This window comes from Serinus canaria, chromosome 3 (assembly GCF_022539315.1).
Source record: "Serinus canaria isolate serCan28SL12 chromosome 3, serCan2020, whole genome shotgun sequence".
Taxonomy (NCBI): domain Eukaryota; kingdom Metazoa; phylum Chordata; class Aves; order Passeriformes; family Fringillidae; genus Serinus; species Serinus canaria.
This window is the reverse complement of record NC_066316.1, coordinates 29,697,317-29,720,037: the sequence shown is the minus strand read 5'-3', so window position 1 is coordinate 29,720,037 and position 22,721 is coordinate 29,697,317. Positions and strand designations below refer to the sequence as shown.

General features: G+C 37.9%; 1 protein-coding gene across 1 annotated transcript in view; it reads right to left on the bottom strand.

Annotated features, from left to right (window-relative positions):
- Positions 1-22,721, bottom strand: part of KIF6 (kinesin family member 6) — a 150,420-nt gene that overhangs the window by 34,353 nt on the left and 93,346 nt on the right. The window contains exon 15 of the mRNA XM_050972402.1: positions 17,827-17,882. Coding sequence (XP_050828359.1) covers positions 17,827-17,882 — 56 coding nt within the window. The remainder of the gene's footprint in view (positions 1-17,826; positions 17,883-22,721) is intronic.

The following is a 22,721-nucleotide window of genomic DNA, read 5'->3' as shown; positions in this document are numbered from 1 at the left end:
TGTCAATGACTTCTCATCTCTTGTTATTTTTTAGTATCTTTCTATTATTTTACATTTTTCAAGCCCGCATTTATCTTAATGGCTCCTTTCATCATGGAGATCCTGAAACCTTCACACCTCGAATAAGATGCTGTATGTTTCACTTTCTTCATTGTTAAATCATTTTTGGTGTTACATAAAATATCTAGCAGAATATCCTCCTATGCATCCAGGGCATCTGATTCCTGGAACTCGCCCTCCAGGGATTTTGGGTCTCTATTCATGCTATATGGTATTAGATGTTGCTTTTCACACCCTCCTCTTTCTCACATTGCCACACCAGTCAATAAGCTGGGGGTGCACAAGAAGCTGCGATGGAACACAGTTGGGATAGCTGAGCCCAATGGACCAAAGGGATATTCCACACCATATGGCATAATGTTTAGCTCAAAAAAGCTAGGGGGAACAAGAATGAAGCAGTGCCATTTGGAGTGACAGTATTTGTCTTCCTAAGTCACTCTTAGGAGTGAAGGAACCCTGCTTTCCTGGAGATGGCTGAGCACCTGTCTGTCAATAGGGAGTGAAGGAATTCCTTATTCTGCTTTGCTTGCACACATGTTTTGCTTTACCCATTAAAATATATAGTTTTATAAGTTTTCCTACTTTTACTTTTCTGATTATTTCTCCAGTCCCACCAGAAGGGAGTGAGCAAGTGGCTGTGTGGTGCTTTTTTTTGCCAGCTGGGCTTAAACCATGAGAGGAAATAAGTGGGGGTTTTGTTTGTAATGCAATGCCACTATATTTGCTGTTGGACTCAGCTACCACCCAACTATGAAAACCAACTCAAGACTCTGAAACTATTAAATCTGATTCATGAAGTTGCATGCACCCACTCGAATCAGATAAGAAGTGCTGCTGAATGAGCAGAAGTTAAAGAAGTATATTCAGCAAATAATCACTCAGAGGCAAAGAGGGGAGCAATCACATAACTTCCATGTGCCTTGTACAGGTATATCTTTAACTGTGCTTGAGGTTAGAGTTGTAACAGCTTACAAAGTATTCGTGAAACTGAGAAGATTAAACAGAGATAGTTATAGAAAATCTTACCAGATGTGTTAGAATATTTTTTAAAATCAGGTGATGAAATTCTATGAGAACACAGTCTACGATAAAAAGTATGTGACAAGTCATGGAATAAAAGAAAATATTCTATTCTAATGCAAAATTCTGCAGCACTAAGAACAAATAAACCATTCAGCCTTTCTCTGACCCAGAGAAATATCTGGGACAAATTCTGAATTCTCTTTTAAAACTTTGTCCTTCTCCAATAGAAAAAACATGTCAGTTGGCTCTATTAGGACAATGAGCAGAGACAAAGTAGTCTGTATTAGTAAACTGGCTCAGCACTGTGTCTGATGGAAATGTTTAATTTTGGAATACATGGTTGGCAAAATCCCCATGTAATTTTGATAGCTTCTCATTTTCAGAAAACTCTTGGTGGCATCAGGGAGGGAAACATATTATTGCAATACTCAGGGCCTCTCTGATGCACATGCATTTTTCCAGGTATGAAATATGGCCCTCATCAGCATTAAAAATATATGGGTGACAATACCTCAGGTGACATACTGTAGAGTATAACCTGCTGCAGCAAATTTCTGCCTACTGCAGCAGTTTAAGATTTTACTGCCTCTCCTTTCTCCTCTTCCCTCCATCCCAAAGTTTGCTGTCAAAGGTCACTGCCCCACAGCAGAGAATGTAGAAGGAAATGTCTGCCCATGTTCTGGCTGCTCTAACAGCAGAATTTGGCACATCAGCACAAGCATACCAGCAATTTAAGATGAGAGACTATCATCAACTCAACTGCAATGTCTGAAATACAAGTAAACACTCTCTTTTGCCAGCTGGGAAGAAAAGATTGGAGAAAGTAACTACCAGCAAAGAGATGGGCCAGACCATTGGGAGCAAGGAAGCTGAGGGGATTTAACAGAGCTCTGCAGTAAGAGCTCCCAGGAAGGACAAAAGGTTTAGAATTTGAAGCACAACCCTGACTTCCACAAATTCATAATTGCAAACCATAGCCTAAGCTCAGCCATTACCAAACACACATGGAAATACAGTTTTCCCTCCATAATCATAATACAGAATACACAATCTCCTTCCTTGGAATTTAAATACCCCAGATTCAAATGGATACATTTTACTACAATGTAGGATACTGCACATTTTGAGATTACTATCTAAAGTATCTAAATGGGGCATGTTCCCTTCCTTGCCATACTCAGTTGAGACAATAATAGGTTTTATTGATACATTTAATACCTTCAAGCATGATCAAATTTACAGACAGAAAGCTTATGACATAACAGTCTCTGCCAGTCATTGCTATAGGATGACAATGTACTTGACTTCCCAGAAAGAATTTCTTCACTGAAAGGGTGTGCAGGCACTGTGATGGAATGTCCAGGGAGGTGGTGGAGTCACTATCCCTGCAGGCATTCAAGAAAAAACTGAACATGGCACTTAGTGCTATGGTCTAGTTGAAGAGATGGTGATTGGTTAAACATTAGACTCAATCATCTTGTGGTTCATTGAGCTACTCAATATACAGTGGTCTAAACTCTAGACCCATTTCTATGCATTTACTTCTAACCTCCATATTAAGTATCTTCCCCTTTTTCTTCATGTTCTTGTTAATTCTGGCCAAATTACTTTTGTCCTCTCACAAGATGATGACTTACACTTTATGACTGAAGGACATTCTTGTTTATTGTTTGGCCTGCATTTCCACAGCATCCTTTATCCCACATCCCACATTTTTTTTCTAATAGCCTTTTATATATTCTGGCTGCTAAAAAACAAAAAAAAATATTTGATAGGGTTAAACACCAAAATTAAACAGAAACTGACTTTATTTTCCTGCTGACATAATTCTGGACATCTATCTTCCTCTAAGGACAAACTGTCATAGGCTACATAGGTCTTAATTGTTGAAGCGTTCTCAAGGAAACTCTTCAACACTTTTCCTAAAAATCAGGATGCACAACTCTGGGACTTTTAGGATAACCAACATAAAACACTAATGGCTCTGGACTGCAGCTCAGGATCTCCTTGAAATTGGAAATCAGAACCAATGCTTTCTGAATTTAAAAACAAATGCTTGGACCTTTATTTTCACGAGCCAAGGTTTGCTGTCACTGCTTATTTCTGACAAGGCATTTTTAGCCAAGCATGGATATATAGCAGCAAGCACGCTCCAAGGGACTTCAGCAGAAGCAAACATTATGTCTAGATACTCCATAGGGAGTGGATAGGCAGCTCAGCCAATAAAGTAGTACTTCTGTATGTGCTGTAACAATGGAAGTTTGTTGCATTCAGGAAATAAGAGAACAGTTTTTGGGGGGGGATTTATTTGGTTTTGTTTTTCCTGGGTAGCTCTCCTAAATTTTGGTACCTAAATTTCACTTAAGCTGTGTCTTAGATGCCAGGGTGCTATTTTAGGTATTATCTAAAGTGAACAAATATTCTGTTTATCTTCATATGCTAGGAAAGAAACAGAAATGAAGCACATCTGGAAACTATCGTTCTGTTGTTTATCACATCTATTTGTTCATGAATTAAATATTAAACTGGTCCAAAAAGCATGACAGAAAGCAATGCCCTAAGGATAATGAGCCATAATCTGTGAATTTAGTGCTCTGGATGCTTATATGATTAAATGCCACTTATTTCTTGATTATTTCTTAGAAATTAAGCTGAAGAAAAAGAATAAGGAAAAAAGAGAAATAGCTTTGTATACAGCTCCTGTCCTTTTCAGATTTTCAAATATACAAATTTAAGAAGGATGAAAAATAAAGAAAGGGTTCTTAAAAGCACAAACAAGCAAAGTCAAAACCAATGGATTTTACCCCTGACAAGTTTTCTGATAATAATACACTGGTCTAAGTTAACATTTAGGCAGAGAGTGACTATATCTGAGTTTCAGATGAACATGGTTATTTTCTGTTTTTCCTGCCTTCATGGCTTTGTAATTTCTATGCAACAATTTGATGCCCAGTCTCATTTTGTGACATTTTTTCTGGCCAGAGCTGTCCAACATAAAATTAAATGCTGAGTTCCAGGGCTCACTATATACTTCAGTTTCAGAAACTTAAAATTTTACTCTTACCCAAGGAATTGTTCTGGCATTGAGCACATAGTGCTGTGTAACTTCTGGTCAGATGAGACAGATTGATATTAAGAATCTGACAGATATGACACAAAATTAAAAATAAAATAAATTTTAAAAAATTACTATGTTGAACCTGATTAGATATGCTGCCATGTTTTGAGGCCATGCAGAGAAACATTTCAGGGTTATGGAAACAAGTCAGAGTAAGAATAAGTATATGACATATTTTTTAAATCACATTTACTTGTAATATATCTACCAAACCTTTGAAAAGGGACTCCTTGGGTGTCAGACACATACTAGCAACCCAGTAAAATCTAAAATAGCTTCCTGTGAAGACGCAGCACATATCCACTTGGGCTTGATAAGCCCAAGACTGCTTCTTGAATTGCTCAGCAATTTAAAACACAACCTGATTATATATAAGTGGTATAATGATATAATCGGCTCTGAACAGTCATCTTTCCTCAGCCTTAAATAAAGTGCATGAAAAAATCTTCATAGTACAGCTATTTGCTGTTGATTGCATTCCTTCTGCAACATTCACAACCAACAGTAGTGACATCACATGATTTAGGAACTAGTTTGATTAGAAAAAAACAGCTATTGTCTTCTAGTATGTGTAGGTCTATATGCCTATGCTACAAGTCTGCATTAATGCTGTCTAGACATGTAAACAAACCATGAGATACTATGAAGAATTTCTCTTTCTGTGCTCAGGAAGGAATATCACTCTTGGACATTACTACTTTGAATAAGTGGAGATCTACTTCTCTAAAATTTGAAGGCTTGATTTTTCACTGTTAAAATGTCTGGCCATCCAATACTAAAGACTTGGATGCAGGACTTGAGGGAACACTACGTTTACTGATGACACTAAATTGGGATTGAGCTGTTGACTCCCCTGAGGGCAGAGGCCTTGTAGAGAGACCTTGACAAATTAGAAAGATGGGCAATCACCCACGAGATGAAGCTCAACAAGGGAGGATGCTGGATTCCATACCTGGTGTGGGGCAAACCTGGCTGTCTCTATAGAGTAGGGAATGAGAGGCTGGAGAGCAGTGCTGGAGAATGGGATCTTGGCTCTTGGTCTATGGTAACTTGAACATGAGTCAGCAGTGCCCTGGCAGCCAGGAGGGCCAAGCATGCCCTGGGACCATCAGACACAGCATTGGGAGAGGTTTAGGTTGGATATCAGGGAAAGGTTCTTCACCCAGAGGGTGGTTGGGCACTGAAGCAGGCTGCCCAGAGAAGCAGTCACAGCCTCAAACCTCACAGATTTTAAGAAGCATTTGGACAATGCTCTCAAGCACATGATGTCACTCTTGGGGTTGTCCTGTGCAGGGCCAGGAGTTGGTCTCAATAATCCTGATGGGTCCCTTCCAAGTCAGTATATTCAGTGATTCTATGATCAAGGAAAAATTTTTGTACAAAAGATTGCAGGATTTAACACACACACACCTCATAATATAGCATCAACTATCACCTAGCATTTTTTCTTTGATAGAGCAAATTTAATAGATTGACATAAGAACATACTATGGCCTAATAAAACAGCAAAATGCAGTGTAGCAATCTAGTATGACTACCTATTTTCAGTCAAAAGACAGCTTGCAGGCAGAAATATGTTACTGAGTATTTTTCCAAGTTTATATTCATGGCTTGATTAAATCAAATGAGCCTGGTCAATTAGTTTTAGTTATTCTAGAGAAACCTTAAGTAAAAAATGTTTACTTGGTTTCTTCCTGAGCATAACTTTTCCCCCTGAAAATAGTTCTGTTTGTAAAGAACAGAACATCATTTGTAATAATTAGAAAATGAAAATGATTCCTACATATGTACATTCCAACTTAGAGCCAAAGAAAACATTAACATCTTGGGCCTGGAGTGACTGTTACACTAATAAGGTTCTTCTGTTAAAAGAATAGCACACCAGGGGAGCATAATAGAGCTGTTCAAATGAGTTCATTCCATTTGGTATTTTCTGAATAAGTCATTTGACAAATCATGTTTTCTCATTCTGAGGACCCATTCAGAATGTGTACTGTAACCCTGGGGCACAGCCTATTGTTTGAAAGTAAAAACAAACATGCAAGCAACCCTGAAACAACGGAAGACAATATTTAGCATTGCCATTAACATATGCATTGCCCCCTGAAGCCAAAAGACTTCTGCTTTCTGAAATAGTTTGCTGAGTGCTGCTGCAAAGACTACTTTATATTGCCAAAGATGGTATCCTCTCCTTTTAAGGAGGAGCAGAAAAAATAAAAAGGCCTCAGCAAAGCTACTAGAACTGCCTGGTTCTCTTACCAGCCTCATTTATACCAGATTAGATAAGAAAAGTCGTACACCAGCTAGGGAATGAGGAAGACAGAGCAATGACATGTGTCCTTCTCTCTTTTCTGAAAATGGCCAAAGCATGACCGTGCTGCAGTAGCAGCAGAACAGACAGCTCTGGCACAGCTGCCAAAAACATAGGTGTACCTCTGAAGGGAGAGAGCCTGCATCACCTACAGGCTGGACATATCAGACTCACAATTAGCCCGATTTTACAGTTCTCCTTGGGGTTAGGGTTTTGCTTAGGGTTAAGGTAGAGAAAACTTGAAAGTCCAGAGATCAGGAACAGTGCACAGGAAGAGGTATGCCAAGGGGACCATGGCAATAAAACAACATTGCTCCATCCATACCTTACATGGTGAAAAAACTCACATGCTGGGTACCTATGCCTAAGAAAATAGTCCTTTTTTCTGACAAAATTAGGGAAAGGCTTAAAAAAACCAAAATGCCTTTGAACATATCTCCTTTCCAGAGTACTGGTTACAATTAATTCTCTGATTTCAAGATTTAAATTCCCTTATGGAATGAATGTGGATGCCATGGGACAGGGAGAGAGAAACAGCAAGCGTTTCTCACAGCAGCTTGTGAGAAGTTTTAGGGAGCTGTAAAGATGTGATAACCTGTTGACTATAAACAATTTGCAGGTGCTGTTTTTCTACCGTGTTTTTCCGTTCCTCTCAAGGACAGTGCGTGAGAAAGATGTTTCTGTTAGTTAGCCAATAGAACAGAATCTATTGTACCACTCTATAAAAACTGCGTGGTTCTTTTGAACAAAGTCCTTCCTCGCCTTTGCTACGATCCTGCCTCTCGCCTGTTCCTGCCCCGAACCCAGCACACGAGTAACAAAAGAAAATTCTTCCTTTGCAGAAAATAAATGAAATGTTGCAATTTCAAAGGGGAACAATTCAGCAAGCCTCTATCCATTACCTGCAAATCATAGCATCCCATGCAATTTCATTGCTTTCCCTTTGGTGAATTTTTTTCACAGACATGTAGTTTATGGATATATTCTGTTGTCTTTTCATTTGACTTCATTTCCAGCTTCTGGGATTTCAGTAAGGTTAATTTCAAGAGGAAAAATTACAAACACTCAGAAAAGGAGATATGATGAAATAAAATGCAACTGAAAAAAAAAAAAAAAGAAAATTTGGAAATAGAGAGCCAGCAGGGAAACCAACCAGGATGAAATTAAGGACTGTGAAAAATACCAAAACTTGCCAAAACTAACCTCACTGAAGTTGTCAAATCAGGAGGAAAAAAAATAAAATAGGAAGACAGAAAAGACAGGAAAAGAATTGAACGAAATGACCTGTCTAATCTAAAAAATTTTAAAATTATGACCAAAGGGAAAACAATAAAAAGACATGGGATGCCGTGAAGTGCAAGGATATGGACCAAAATAGAAAAGAAAGCATTACAAACAGTCTGGAAAGGAGATAGGATCAAATTAAACGCAATTGAAAAAAAACCCAGAAAATTTGGAAATTTAGTGACTAAAAGCAGATGGATTGGGATGAAATGATGTGTTTTGAAAAGGTCAAAGAATTTCCAGAACTTATGGTACAGAAGTCCCAAATCCAAGGAACAAATGCAGACGAAATATAGGTGAGGATATTGATGAAAGGACTGCCTAATTAAAAAATAAAAAATTCTCACTTAAGTGGAAACAATTAGATTGCATGGCAGGCCATGAAATTTAGTTAAAAAGTCCAAAACTTGTCCAAATTAACCTTTACTGAAATCTCAAAATCAGAGGACCATGTCAAACGATATATCTGCGAAGAAATTTATCTCTTTTTTGTCAAGTAATTTTTCCTGAAATGTACAGTTTTGGAAATAAAATCTTCTGGTTTTATGAGAAATTTTTTAACAACATTTTGCTCCTTTCCCTGTACTTCATGGCATCTCAAGCCTTTTTCTTGCTTTCCCTTTGTTGAAGATTTTTTTTTTTACCATCAGTCACTTCATTTTATCTCTTCCATCTTTTCCTTTGAATTTGTTTCCTGATTTTTGCAATTTCAGTAATAATAGTTTCAGCAAGTTTTGATCCTTTTCACTGTACTTCATTTCATCCCTATCCATTTTCTTCTAGTTCCTCCAAGGCATGCCAACCCCAACGTTGCTCTCTTCACACCTTGGCACCACCCACAAGGTGGAAATTCACCTTCAAAAATTCTGATTTTTCTGCTCTGCTTAGGGATAGGCTTGAAAAAGCTACAAACCCCAGAGCTCCAGGGACACTGCAGCTACAATAAGCATGCCAAGGGGAACATGGCGCTGCCCCAACATTGCTCCCTCACATCTTCCTTTTAGCACCTCCCCCATGTCTTGATCCTCAGCCTTGGAAAATGCTGATTTTTCCTGCTCTGCTTACAGCTAGGACCTATAACATGTACAATGCCTAATGTAAGTATAACAAAGACAGACTTTCTCTACTGTTTTCAGAAAGGGATAGTAACTCTTCACAGGCTTTTGTAATAGACTTTATAGTTTTGTCTGGTTCTCTTTCTTATTTGCACATTTTACTATCAGCTTTCTGGGGACTCAATTCAGCTAAAAGTATTATTATATTACAAATTACCTAGTCATAGGTTCTTTAAAATTACATTCAGCAAACATAACTGCACTACTTCAAGACAACTTGAGCCTTGCTCACTTGGCAGAGATTTTGAGATTCTAAAAAAATTTTCATGTGAATTAATTACTCTCACTATGAACACAGTGAAAAAGCAAAGAAACAAAAAATCAATAACATGAACCTTTCACTGAAGTTCTAGCAAGAAAGAAAAATACATTCCATCTCTCTGTTTTATATTATGATCCAACTGGATGCTCAAAGGACAAGAAAATAGGTTGTGGAAACATCCATTATAGCATTGAGTCTGCCCCAAGAGGATAGTAACCAGTTACCCTACGGTAGCTACCTGCCAGGCCTGTGTGAAAGTCATGACACATATTCTGCCTTACAGCACCTTGAGATATCTTCCAGAAGACACTGTGAAAGACCACACCATTTTAAATTCTGCTCTACAGATCTGTGGTTAACTAGGCCATAGAAATCATGCCTGAAGTGGTAGAAAAAGAACCTGAACAGAATCAGGATGAAAGTGAGATATATTTCATCATGGAAAGCAGGAAATATGTTAAAATGGACGGATTTGTAACCAAACAGAAAAACAAGATGTAGCATCCTACAAAGCAAAGTAAATTACATTTCTAACAAAGAAGAAACCGCAGATGGTGGCAAAGTACTTAAGAAAATAATATCTTTAGAAACTCAGCTGTTTTTCTGTGTTTTCAATTCCTTGCTTCCAAAAATCAAAATGTAACATTAAAAAAAAATAGATTTCAAAACTGCTGTCATATTGGCATGAAACTTAGATATTTATCCAAAACAAACACGCATAGGAACTTTGTTTTTTTCAGCATTAACTTGCCAAACAATTGGGCCAAGAAATTAAAGAGAAAGATTCTGAAGACTGTGTCAGCCATGCTGAATGGCTTCAGCTTTAACAGCTACTGCTATTTTTGGTAGACACATACACATGCCTCGTTTATTACAAAACTGCTTTGAAACTGACCTGCAGATCAGAAACAGACTGGGGCTTCTAGGCACTGGGCCACATTGAATAACATCCCAGCTGGGAAATTACATCTAGGGGACTGTTTGTCCCCATGGCCTGTTTTCTCTTCTGTTTTTCTTGCAGATGGCTGCAGGTTTTGCAGAAATAATGTGCTTTGTTATGTTAGGTATAAACCACATCACTCAGGAATAAGCAACAGAGTTACACCCCTGAGAAGCATAGTTACACACCTGAGATGAAGTATGAAAGAAATAATGTTTGTGTACTATTTTCTGATACAACTTGTGTCCTGAAACCAAGACTGTCTCTATTAAGTGACAGAGGACATCTGTAATGGACAGGGAGTGTTCCAGGAGAAAAGAAATCAGTGGAAACTATGTGTATTGAAGCTTTCATTTTCCATATATCCCAGTGCAGGACAGAAGTGGTGAAGCAGCAGGCAGGCCAGCTTTTTCTGCTCAGAGAGCTTCCAGTCTACGTTGTGTTTCTTTCAAATCTCCTACTTCTCATAATAAACTCCTGTTTCAGCTTCTTCTAGATCACTGATCTGGCTGTTCATCTGCAGTTTCTCAGGTACTGAGCGCTCCACCTAGGGATGTTGGACACATAAAACCTGGTACATGCAGCCTGACACTGAACTGGCTTTCAAGAAGGCACACTCAGTACACCTGATAGAGAATGTGCCGAATGAGCTGCACAGCATGTGCTGCACCAAGTGCCCATTTGCACTGGATGGGATAGGGCTCAGAGCAACGTGTTCATGTGGAAGGTGACCCTGCCCATGGCAGGAGAGTTGGAACTGATGACGCCTAAGGTCTCTTCCAATTCAAATCATTAAATGATTCTATGAATCTATAGCTAATGCTTGTTGCCCTTGATCAACTAAAAAAAGCAATAAACATAAATGTGGCAATCTTTTCAGAATCTTCTTTTCAATCCATACACAAGTAGAACTCAAACTGACCTCTGCTAGAGTTTCTCCTTAGTGAGGACTTGAAGAATTCAAGTTCCATGGATTTTAAAGGTCTCTGCTGAGAATACAAGCTACCTGAAAAATGAAATGCTGTGGAATGACATTATTGACTTATCTGCTCATTAAATCTGCATACAGAATATATTTAGTTATGAGTTGTTTGCATCTCATTTGAACCATATTTTTTTGTGGAATGTAAGCTTTCTTCTTGAAGTTTCCCAATCCCTTTTTAAACCAAATCTTGCCATTTTTCTTCTACACTAGTCATTTCCAGTAAAATTTGCTCAGCACATATAAGTTTTCGTAACTACTTGATAGTTTTTGGAATTACACTAGAACAGTGAATTAAATCAGCAGCTAGGAAGTCACAGTGTTTATTTCCATAAAAGAATAAGTATCTCAGAATATTACACTGAAGAATGGAATGCATTTCAAAGCACAGTAATTTCTCTCTTATTGTAGCCTCACTTCATTCACAGCTGAAACACTGTCCAGTAAGTTAATGTCTGTAACTCAGAACATTTATATTACTGTAAAGAAATAGATAATACTACCAATACTGTTAAGTTTTAAGAAAGCAGTGCATAGATTTTGATAGGTTTTCTCTTCATCTAGCAAATCATCACACAGCTTTTTCATTTCATCTAGGTTCCATGTAAAGCACAGAACTTTTCTTTAACAGAGAAATCTCATCCTTCCAAAGTACAAATACTTCTTCAGCAAAAGTTTTAAAAATGCTATTTTTTTGTGCATGACTTCACTCAATTCTTTCTGCTCATATAATCATGGCTTAAAATATATGTAGCATTCCTAGTATCAGACTTGGTATTCTAGTTCTTAACTAGCTGATCCTTCTCTTTCCAAGTAATTACCCACATGTGAAGCTACAACAATGTAGATGTACACCACAGAGTGCTCTCAGACCATCTCTCCCTAAAAAACCTTGTCTGTCTTATTTATCTTTCTTTCTCTGCAAAAATGCTGCTATTAGTGCCCTTCATAAAGTTGTGTAGGTGTAAAGAAAATGCATGCATGGTGTAAAGAAAACCCTTGCATAAAATATTTTTACTTTGGAGTGTAATGTAGATCTGCTTGGCTCATCAAGATGGGGAGGAAGAGTGACAGTAACAAGACTGATTTTTATGTACACATACATAGAATCTTTCACAAAGAAAAAAAGGTGAATAAAAATTCTGGGTTTATATTAATTAGGTTTGGAGTAGGTTTAACATCTACTGTGCATTCACAGAAATAACAGTGTGACATCCAAGTTAGTGAATCAGAACCAATATTATCTCTGAGCACTGATATGCCTTGTCCTTGCTCTCCTCCATCCTTACCATTCAGCACATCATGCCATTAACTGTGATACATACGAACAGTATTTGAATAAATTGCAAGCAAATTAAATGAGGACTCTTCATTAACCTTGCTTTGCAGTACTAGAACCTGCTGTCACTAAAGATTATAATTTGCCTCGGTATTCTATGATCTTGTGCACAAAAATCTAAACCTGAAATGAGGCAGAGCAGTGCAACAGCTCAGCATTCCTGTGGGTATAGATGCACCATCAACATCATGTGCACATAATCCACCCACCTACCCTTTTTCATTCCGAGAGTGCCTGTTTCCTCACACAGTTATTACTCCCACATGAGTTTGTCCTTCCTCTTCCAGCTTCAATCATAATATTAGCTGATTTCTGGACAGACTAAAAACAACAGCTGCTTCCCTCTGGGCATTAAATACCATTTTGTATGTTTTTTTCCCTTTAGGAAAAAACTGAATCTAATAGTGGTAAAAATAACCCAAAACAGTCAGACATTTATAGGAGTGAAATGGAAATCTTTACTACTCTTAAAGGCTTCTAACACACAGCACATTCTTGCACATAGGAAACTTTCTTTGGTGGTGTAATTCTCAATGAATGTATCAGTTTAATTACACTGAAAATAGAAGCTGTAGTTCCCAAACTCAATCTTTGATTAATGTAGTAGCAGTTGGGTCTTTTTTGTTATTTAAGGCTTTACAGTTTGTTCAGATGTAGAGTAGTCCTTACTGTCAGAGTACTTTGACACAGAATGTTTGCAGTAATAGTGTAAAACCACCCTGTCCATAGCAGCACCCTAGAAAAAAACAAACCCTCCTGCTAGCCCTGATAAGGGGAGAAGTTTTTATTTCAGAGGTTTTGTCTTAGCTTCTCACCATGCAGATCTAGTTTAATTGACAATAAATTAAACTAACTTTCCCTGACTTCAATCTGTTTCACTTGGTAGTTGTTAAACTATGTCCCCATCTTTATCTCAACCCACAACCTTTTTCTTCCTTCTTCTCCCCCCTCTTCTTTTGAGGAAGGGATGTGAGGAAACTGTTGGATAGTCAGCTGAGGTTGACTCACCACACTGTGCAAGGCACAATCACACACATTTTTGCAATGAGAAATTTTCTTCACTATTCAGAAATTAAATCTTAGGCTTCAGCATTAAATTTCCTTCACTGTCTTCAGTAATACCAAAAGGATCTACAGTTCTTGTTAGAGACCGTAACTCTGAAAAGAATACAGTACGAAAACACATGCAGTCACACAGCACTTTTTTTTCCCAAGAAAAGAAACCTTTTTTTTTTTGTAGCTAGCAAAACATACACTTTGAAAGTTCTTAATGTTGGACTAGAAAGGCAAAAACGTACTTTGTGTCAGTGCTGGCCCACTTTCCACTTCTCCTACGCTGGTTACAGAGTTCTTATTATTTCCTGACCTCTCAGTTATTTTTTTTCCAGTTTCACTTATGTTGATTTTTTGTATTCGTCTTTTAAAGCCCAGTCATTGGGTACATTCTCCAGCCATATGTAAACAATTCTGAATAGTTCATTCAAATAAATCCAGGCATGTCTACATGTTCAAAATCTATACAATTTCTCTGCTTTTTATGGGGTCTTTATGCAATAACTTGAAAAAAGAATTGCCCCTCAATGCTTGCACCAAAGCCCTTGGCTCCTTTATTTGTGCCTATACAGAGTTTAGTGTCATAATGCAGCAAACAGTGCCACTAAAATTACCCTGACTTAGAAACATTTCCCTCTTTTTTTTCCTTTTTTTTTCCCTAAGTATCAGAAAAAGACAATTTTCATCCTCAATAAAATTCATCCTCTTACTTCTAGGAAGTCATTGTGAAAAGTAAGCATAATGACAAATCTGAGATGCATTATTTTTCATAAAAAAATTAAAAATTCCTGTACTGCTATTAAACATAAAAGGAGACAGAATCCAGGACCAAGTTACTGGCAAAGGGACATGCTGGTCACAGCGTCTCATTTCTGATATTATAGTTATTCCACACTTGAAATCCACCTTACATCTAGACATGGTTTTCCTTAATCTTTTTGTGCAAGCAGTACATCTACAAAAGCCTACCAAGAAAATCCTACCACAAATTTATTTTTACAGCCCTAATTTCCTGATGTTTTTGAAATGCTAGTGCAATTGAGAAGGGGTTGAAGTATTGTGTGTACTTCTGCACTGCAAAACTAATATTTCCAAAGTCAAAGTATTTATGACATAAAAGTTACAGCCAGATGCTGCCGTTACTATCTCAAAATATAATCAGACTGCATGAAATGGATTATTATGGCCTCTGTGGTTTTTAGCTTTATTCTATTAAGAGTAACTTAGAAATAATGGAAACTGATATTGATGAGATCTGTTTTTGATTGTGCACAACAAGGCACAAGGAATGCTTAAGGAAACCAAAACAACAATAAAAGTAAATTAAAGATCTAGTTGCAGGCCGCAGGTGACTCTTATTTATTGTACCACATTTTAAGTAAAAATTTGGCAGGTTAGTAAACTTAGCATCTTTAATGATCCTTTGAGTATGACTTCTCTGATGAAACAGACTTAACTGAAAAAAATGTTTTAGGCTGTTAAAATGTATAAGGTAGCATAATTGAATTGACTAAGCTGAACTGGATACAAAATTTGAATACTTCTTAGGAGATGCTTACAGGTAGATACACTAACAAATATGTTCCAAACAAAGCTAGACAGGACGAAAAGACAGATGAATAAAATCTAATATTTGTATTAGACAGAGTGCTAATTTTCACATGCTGCAGAGTGTTACACAGAAAGAATTGAAGAATGGAATTTACAGTATGATCACTTTTAAGCCTCAGACAACAGTGTATAAAAACCATCCACAAAGTAGTTACATCTGCATAATCTGCATCGATCAGGATATAGATAGCTATACATGGATACTACATGGATAGAATTTCTTGCTTATACAATAGAACCAGAGGAAAAACTGAATAAAAATACTATTTTCCCATTTTTCTACCAAAATAAAAAGAGAGTAAGGAAATTAATTTTTAATTTGAAAATAGCTACACTTATATACCAAAACAAGACCAAAATACGCTTTGTGCAATTTTTCTTAGAACTTTGGAGACATTTCTAGCTTGATTCCACATTTGCAGCATTCATGTGGTCTACAACCTATTACAATTTCCTACATTAGGCATGTAAGCATTGTCAAGCTCAATGCAGGACTACTGATTTGTTACATGGCTGCTTGCTTTGTTCAATGCAACAGCTTGGTTTTTTAGTTTACATATAATGTTGTTGTATCACTCAATGTTTCCCAGATATACTTCACTGTTTCAATGTTAACACTGAAGAACTTAACCAAAAGCAAGTTTTAAACAGATGTTTTTAATTGCAGCTAAATCCATACTCTACTGCACTATAGCTATCAGAAGTTTTGCCTAACTTACTGAGGAAAACACACAGCAATTCAGTCCAAACCAAGAGTTTGTTCTAGATTTTGCAGCAATCCATGGGAACAGTCTTGAGAGATGATGTCTACATTGCATTGTTACATTATTTCTGAGAAATTCAAATATCAAGGGACTGAGAGATCACACAAGTCTTGTCCTAGCATGAGACTGCAAGTGGTACCTTCAGGACTGGCCTGGATCCCACTGCATCTTTTACTTTCTCCCATGCTCTCCAAACATTTGTTCTCCCTCAGGAAAAAGATGCATTTAGGGTGGCTGCTAGACTCCTCTCTTCAAGCAGCACAGTTGCAACCCCAGATACTGAGAAAGATGTGCTTGTGTGTAGCTGCTTATTGCTGGTGTTCACTGTTTCTGCTTTAAAATTAATTTCAACTTCCATAAGAGAAAGAAGATTGGCAGTCAGGGCTGACTTTTGGCTACAGCTTATTTAGGCTAAGGAATTTCTTGGGTATAAATAGATGAGCAAATCTAAGAGACAGAAGGAATGCAGGACAACGTGGACTTCAAGATGGTAGCAGAGGAAAAAGAGTCCTCCATGGTATGTTTCACTTGTTTTTCCAAGTTTGCCACAGTAAAAAGCCTGCTTGGCAGGAGTTAAGTGAGTTTATGTGGACACTGCAAAAACCCATGGGTCAATCTATGAATACCTATGCACAGGTTCTGTACTGACATTTATGTTTTGGCCAGCCTGACAGAGGCAAATTAACCTACTGAAAGAAGACAGGTGAATTCTAGTGTCATGTCTTACAGAAATAACCAAGTGTTCAGAAAACTCCTGCAGAAAGGCTCAGCACCTGATGTGTCTGCTTCTGGATCTATTCCAAACATCAGTTGTGCTGCGGTTTGAAAACACTTTGCCAACATGGCTGAGGCTTTCCGCATACCTGACATAATTTAAATATACGGCATAATATCTCTGAGGGACTTGTGGTGCACCCAAAGGTGACTGGGAGGGGAATCTGGCAATAATTATCATTCATGACCACAGAGAATATAATCATGGCTATGGTGTAAGTACAGAGCACTTGGCAGCTGTCTGGTGAGATATTTGTCCTTTCCCAGAAGTCAACTGCTATTCTAAGACATGAAATGATGATAATGACTTCATTGTCCGTGTCTACTTTGGTGCCATCTAAAGAAGGAGGAGATAGAAAATAAGAGCAAGATCTACACCACTTGTCCATGATGTCAGATTACTTTTCAATCTGGTCCCTCACAGTCTGCATCTGAAAGGTGGAAGAGACATGGCTCACCTGAACGTGCAAAATGAAGGACATGGACCTGATCTCCAAGCACTTCAGGGACAGAAAAGACTGTCTAACATCTGACAAATCCTGGACAGCCTCCAGGATTGGAGTCAATTGGAGTGATTTGGAATCAACAGAACTCCAAAATCATCTAGGAACATATCAAAGACTGCTTAAGAGGATCAAATATGACCTGCCTTGGGGTTGAATATATCTGTGAGTGATTTTTGACATTAAACAACCTGAAATTGGATACGAATCACATACTGTTGGGGCCTTAGAAGAAAAAAGATGAAACTCCCCACCAAACTGAGGCACTCCTCAAAATAGCTCTAATTAATCTGTACCAAGTGCAGAGGGGTAGTGTTTTATTGGAAGTCATATAAATTTATGAATAAACACAATCCTTAATCCATATATATGAATTTTTCAAATTATGGTTTTGGATCCTTTTATTCCAAAATTAAATTTAAAATCCCATGCTAATACCTTCTCTTTTTTGATAAATTTCAGATATCCTGTCAAATAAAGAAGGGAACGGGTTTTTACATTACGCTATTTGAAATAATCAAAATTTGTACATAAAATTATTACTGCTATCATCAGCTTACAGTTTACCTTATTGGAAGTCTTAGCAATGCACTGATTTTCTTCTTTTAGAAACTAGAATCTCCTCCCATATATTTGTATTCTGTGATTTCATCATTTGAAGGTAAATTGAAGTTAAAATGTACTCACTTATTTTATTTCTCACTTCATTTAATTTCTCTCCAAGACATTTAGCTTCATCAAACCTGCCAATGCAAGCATAATGACACAGAATTATTCTAAAGAACAAATAGTTCCAGAAGCTTATCACAATAAAATACAGAATTACTCAGTACTAGTTTTTCATTTACATCATTTGTAAGTAGAACTAACTGGAAACAATTTTCCATTAGGAGAGACTATCTGGTCTAAGAGAAACTATCTAGAAGAGTCTTGATCTAGAAAAAGAAACTGAAGAAATCCACAAATTATACTTCTGTCTAACTCAAAAAATATCAAAACGAAGTAAACAAATATGGCTTCTCCCTTCAAAGGCGGGATGTGAAAAATTTCCCCTTCTCAATTAGTTCATTTCTTCATAAGACTGGAACAACTTAGAATTTCAAGTTCCTACTTGGGTATCTGCTCACAAACATATGCTTTCAAGGCTGAATTCCACAAGGCTAAATGGCTGAAGCTGGAGTGTTCCTGGACACTTAGTCCTTCTTACATAAAAAAGGTGGAAGCCATTGAAGCTTCTGTTAGACTTTAGAAAAGCTTTTTCTACTGGGGTTAACTTAGAGCAAGCAGGCATTAAGGATTGCATAAATATCAAAGAAAAGAAGCCCTTAAGTACCTCTCTCCTTCTTTCCCTCAGGTCCCATAGTATTTCATCCATTACTTATTACTTATTAATTCCTGAGACAAATCTCATGTTGGCTGTTGACTCACAGAGAGATTCATCTGGAAAACTTGAAGCCAGATATTTCTCCAGCCTTTATTCACAGGTTACTGCCAACAGTTGAATAGGTTGTGCATCTGTTGTTCAAACACCATAGTTTATAAACCAGCACAATAACATAAACTGAAATTTGGCATGAATTTATGACATTTCAACAGATTCCATCTGTGACTATGAATCCTTGTCAAACAAAATAAGTTGGGTAAATACACAAGACTTTAATATTGAATGGGACAAAGCTATTTTCAATACTTTAATAAGAAAAGGTGACATTATCTAGCATTAAGGTGATATGCATAGTGATGACTGAACAATGATATTGTTAGGTGAAAAAATGTCATGTATATCTTACATGGAAACCACTCAACACAAAAGGCTGAAATTGCCAAATCATGGCTTCTATTACCTACAAGATAAATACTGCACAATGAAACCCTAGAGCTAATTTAGCCACTAATTTTAGTGGAAAAAGCATTTTTGGCAAAGTTTTCACTCTTTGAATGCAAATGGCAGTAATTAAAATATAAACATCTTGGAAAGCAAATCTCTAACTCATCATGTAAACTAAGACAAACTCAGAGCCTGTCTAATGAGAGAGACATTCAGTGAATTAAATGAGTATTCACTTGTTTTTAATTATTAGAAATTACAACAACAAGTGACCCAAGTGAAACATCCTTTCCATGAAACTTGCCCATAGGTGCTGAAAAAACAAGTTAACTGCTAACCAGCTAAAAACCAGAAAAGTAGGAAAGAAGAAAATGGGAAAAAACAATGGAGAACAACAAAAAGGAAACTAGATTTACATCTCATCGATAAGCTCTGTAGAATTTTACTACTGGAAATATTGTCTAAGATGGGATTTAGAAGGTTTGTGCAGTATGCATTACATTGGAGTGGCACAACTGGAAAGATTTCTTGGTAGCATATTTCACCAGAAAATGGGATGCACTTTTTTCCTCTTCAGAGAAACAATCCTAAGAGAACATGATTGCATTAAGAAATAGGATAATATTAACTTCTCTGGAAGTCAGGTACAGAAAGTTCAAAATTGCAAAAATCTGATTCTGTCTGGGTATAACACAGGGTGGTTTCTTTTAAGCAAGGAAGCAGTTATTAATGCAGGGAAGAAAAATAAAAAAGAATTGCTGCAAAGCTGTAGAAGATCACATTTTCTATCTTAAAAGGCATTTCCCATACGCAACTTGAAGGCAAATTGAATCAATTTTGTTTCACTTGAATTATCTTTGACTATATCAGTTTTCCCACTTTTTAAATTCAGAGACATTACTGAGTTACAGTATAAGCTACTGCACCTGTGAAGAGCTCTGAAGCAGTAGTTGAAAAGCTTTACTCAAAACCAGATTTTTTCTTATATATATATATATATATATAGATATATATATATATATATATATATATATATATATATATATATATATATTTATATATTTATATATATATATTTAACAAAACAAATGCTTTTCAGTATTTAATTAGTTGACTGCCTTTGATCATTTTTACACCAGTAGTTACAGAAAAAAATACATCTATATTTTATAGGTATGGCTATGTATAGTCACATCTATGTGAATAATTTCACAGGCCAGGCAACAGTTGTGACCTTCACAGTGAAACTTCCAAGGCTCACTGACAGTTCACCATTCAATTACTATAAGAATGATATAATGCACACTTGATGTCTTACTGAGATGTGCCAGTGGCTCCAGAGGCAGTAGGAGCCAACGGGGGAACACCAAGGAAGTACTTCAAAGGAATTAAGGTGTGATCTAAGAAGATGGAGTGGCCAACAGCTGAGGTGCCTTTGTGCCAATGCATGCTGCATGGGGAACAGACAGAAGAAGCTGGAAGGCACCACACTGGTAGAAAACTGTGATCTGGTTGCCATTACTGAAACTTGGTAGGGCAAATCCCATAACTTGAGTTTGCCTACCAGTGGCTACAGATTGTCTGAAGAGACAAGTAAGGAGAAAGGGTGCTCTCTAAATCAAGGGGCAGACTGTGAGGAGCTGTCTCTGAACAATAGTTATCTGAGCAGGCTGATAGCTGATGGGTAGGAATCAGAGACTGAGGCAACAAAGGGAGCTGAGTTGGCATCTACTACAGGATGCCTGATCAAGGGGAGCCTATTTATGAGGCCTTCATGCTTCAGCTGACAAAGGCATTGTGTTTACTGGCTTTTGTCCACCTGGAAGACTTCAAACAGGTCATCATTTGCTGAAAAAGTAGCATGGCAAGCAGTAGGCAATCAAAGAGACTCCTGGACTGCATGGAGGATAACTTCTTAAGCAAGGTAATAGACAGCCTTACCAGAGGCACACGATACTGTGCCTCTTGGTCACCGAAGTAATGAGATAATTGGAGACATCAAGATTGGAGGCAGCCTGGGCTGCTGTGGTCATGTGTTGGTGGAGTTCACAGTCCGGAGGGATATGGGTCAAGGGAAGAGTAAAGTTAGGCTCCGAGCTTTAGGAAAGCAAACTGCCAGCTCTTCAAGGAGTTAGTCAGTAAGATCCCCTGGAAAAATGCCTTCAGGGAAAAAGATAGAGAACAAAGCTAGTAGGTCTTTTAGAATGTTTTCCATGAACTGCAAAAACTCAAAACCCCCAGGAGCAAGAAATCAAGCAATCAATCAAGAGACCAGCATGACTGAGTTGAGATCTGCAAATCAATCTAAAGTAAAGCAAGGAGGAAATGCACAGGCAGTAGAAGCACAAATGGAAGAGTAGGAAGAAAATATACCTAGGAAGAATATAGTGATGCTACCTGTGTAGGGATTGGGCCAGAATGGTTTAGGAATGGTATTTTCTGATTTAGGAGTCCCACTAAAAAAAAAAACAAACCACACTTCCACTTGATCCCTGTCTAATTGGAAGCACAAAAGGCAAAGGCTATCATTTGAAATAAGAACAATTTACTGGAAACAGCAATGAAATAAGAAAATGAATAGTAACAGCAATAATATTCATAACAAAAGTGTGCAAAAGAGAAAGTTTGTAACTTGACCCAACCACAGCCATGCCACCCAAAGTGCTCCCTTCAGTTGGGACCAGCGTTACCCCACCATTCTCTCTGCCACACTTCTCCCAAGGGAAAAGGAATGTTCTTTTCTGAAATGAGAGAGGGTTAGGTTATCCTTTTCTTCTGGCCCTGGCCAAGGCTACTACAAAAAATTAACTCTGTCCTTAGTCAAAATGAGTTACACTCTCATCACCTGAGCTAGGACCAAAGCCCCTTTTCAGTGAGTGAGCCAACAAGTGAACTGCTACTACTGCTACCCTGCACTTATCACACGAAGTTAGACAATGTTTCCTTACTGGCTCAACCCCGAGTTTCCCATAGCAGAGACTCAGATGTTTGGGTCCTTAAAATAATTTAATCATGATGCAACAGCAGAATAACAGCTTAAGCTGGTGCCTCTGAGAAGAGACTCTGAACAAAGGAAACCCTGGATTTTTATACTCTCACAGTCTAAAAGCATTAAAGTCTCTCTCCTTCATCCTCAGGCATGGGCTCCTACATGTCTCTCAGTGTCTGTCCACCTGGCTGGAACCACCAGGTCCCTGGTATCTTTGTTATGTGAAGGGTCAGTGCCAGTTCAAGGCCTCTTGCCTTGGGCTCCTGTCAACCAGAGCTCAAAGTGCAGCAGCACACCAAGCTACCAGCACTCAATGTGTTCAACACCGCTGTGTCCAGTTCTGGAGCACAGGTCCCTGCACTGGACCCGTTGAACTGGGTCCAGAGCAGGGCCCCAAAAATCATCAGAGGGCTGGAACACCTCTCTTAGGAAGGCAGACTGAGAGAGCTGGACTTGTTCAGCCTGGAGAAGAGAAGGCTCCAAGATGACCTTACTACAGCATTCAATATTTAAATGGAGATTATAAGAAAGATGGGGACAAATGTTTTACCAGGGGCTGTTGTGACAGGACAAGGTGTAGTGCTTTAGGGTAGATTTAGACTAGGTCTAAGAGAGAATTATTTTACAATGAGAGTGCTAAAACAATGGAACAGGTTGTCCAGAGAAATGGTGGATGCCCCAGGCCTGGAAGCATTCAAAGTCAATCTTGACTTTGCTCTGAGCAAAGATCTAGTTGAAGATATCCCGGCTTATTGCAGCTGGGTT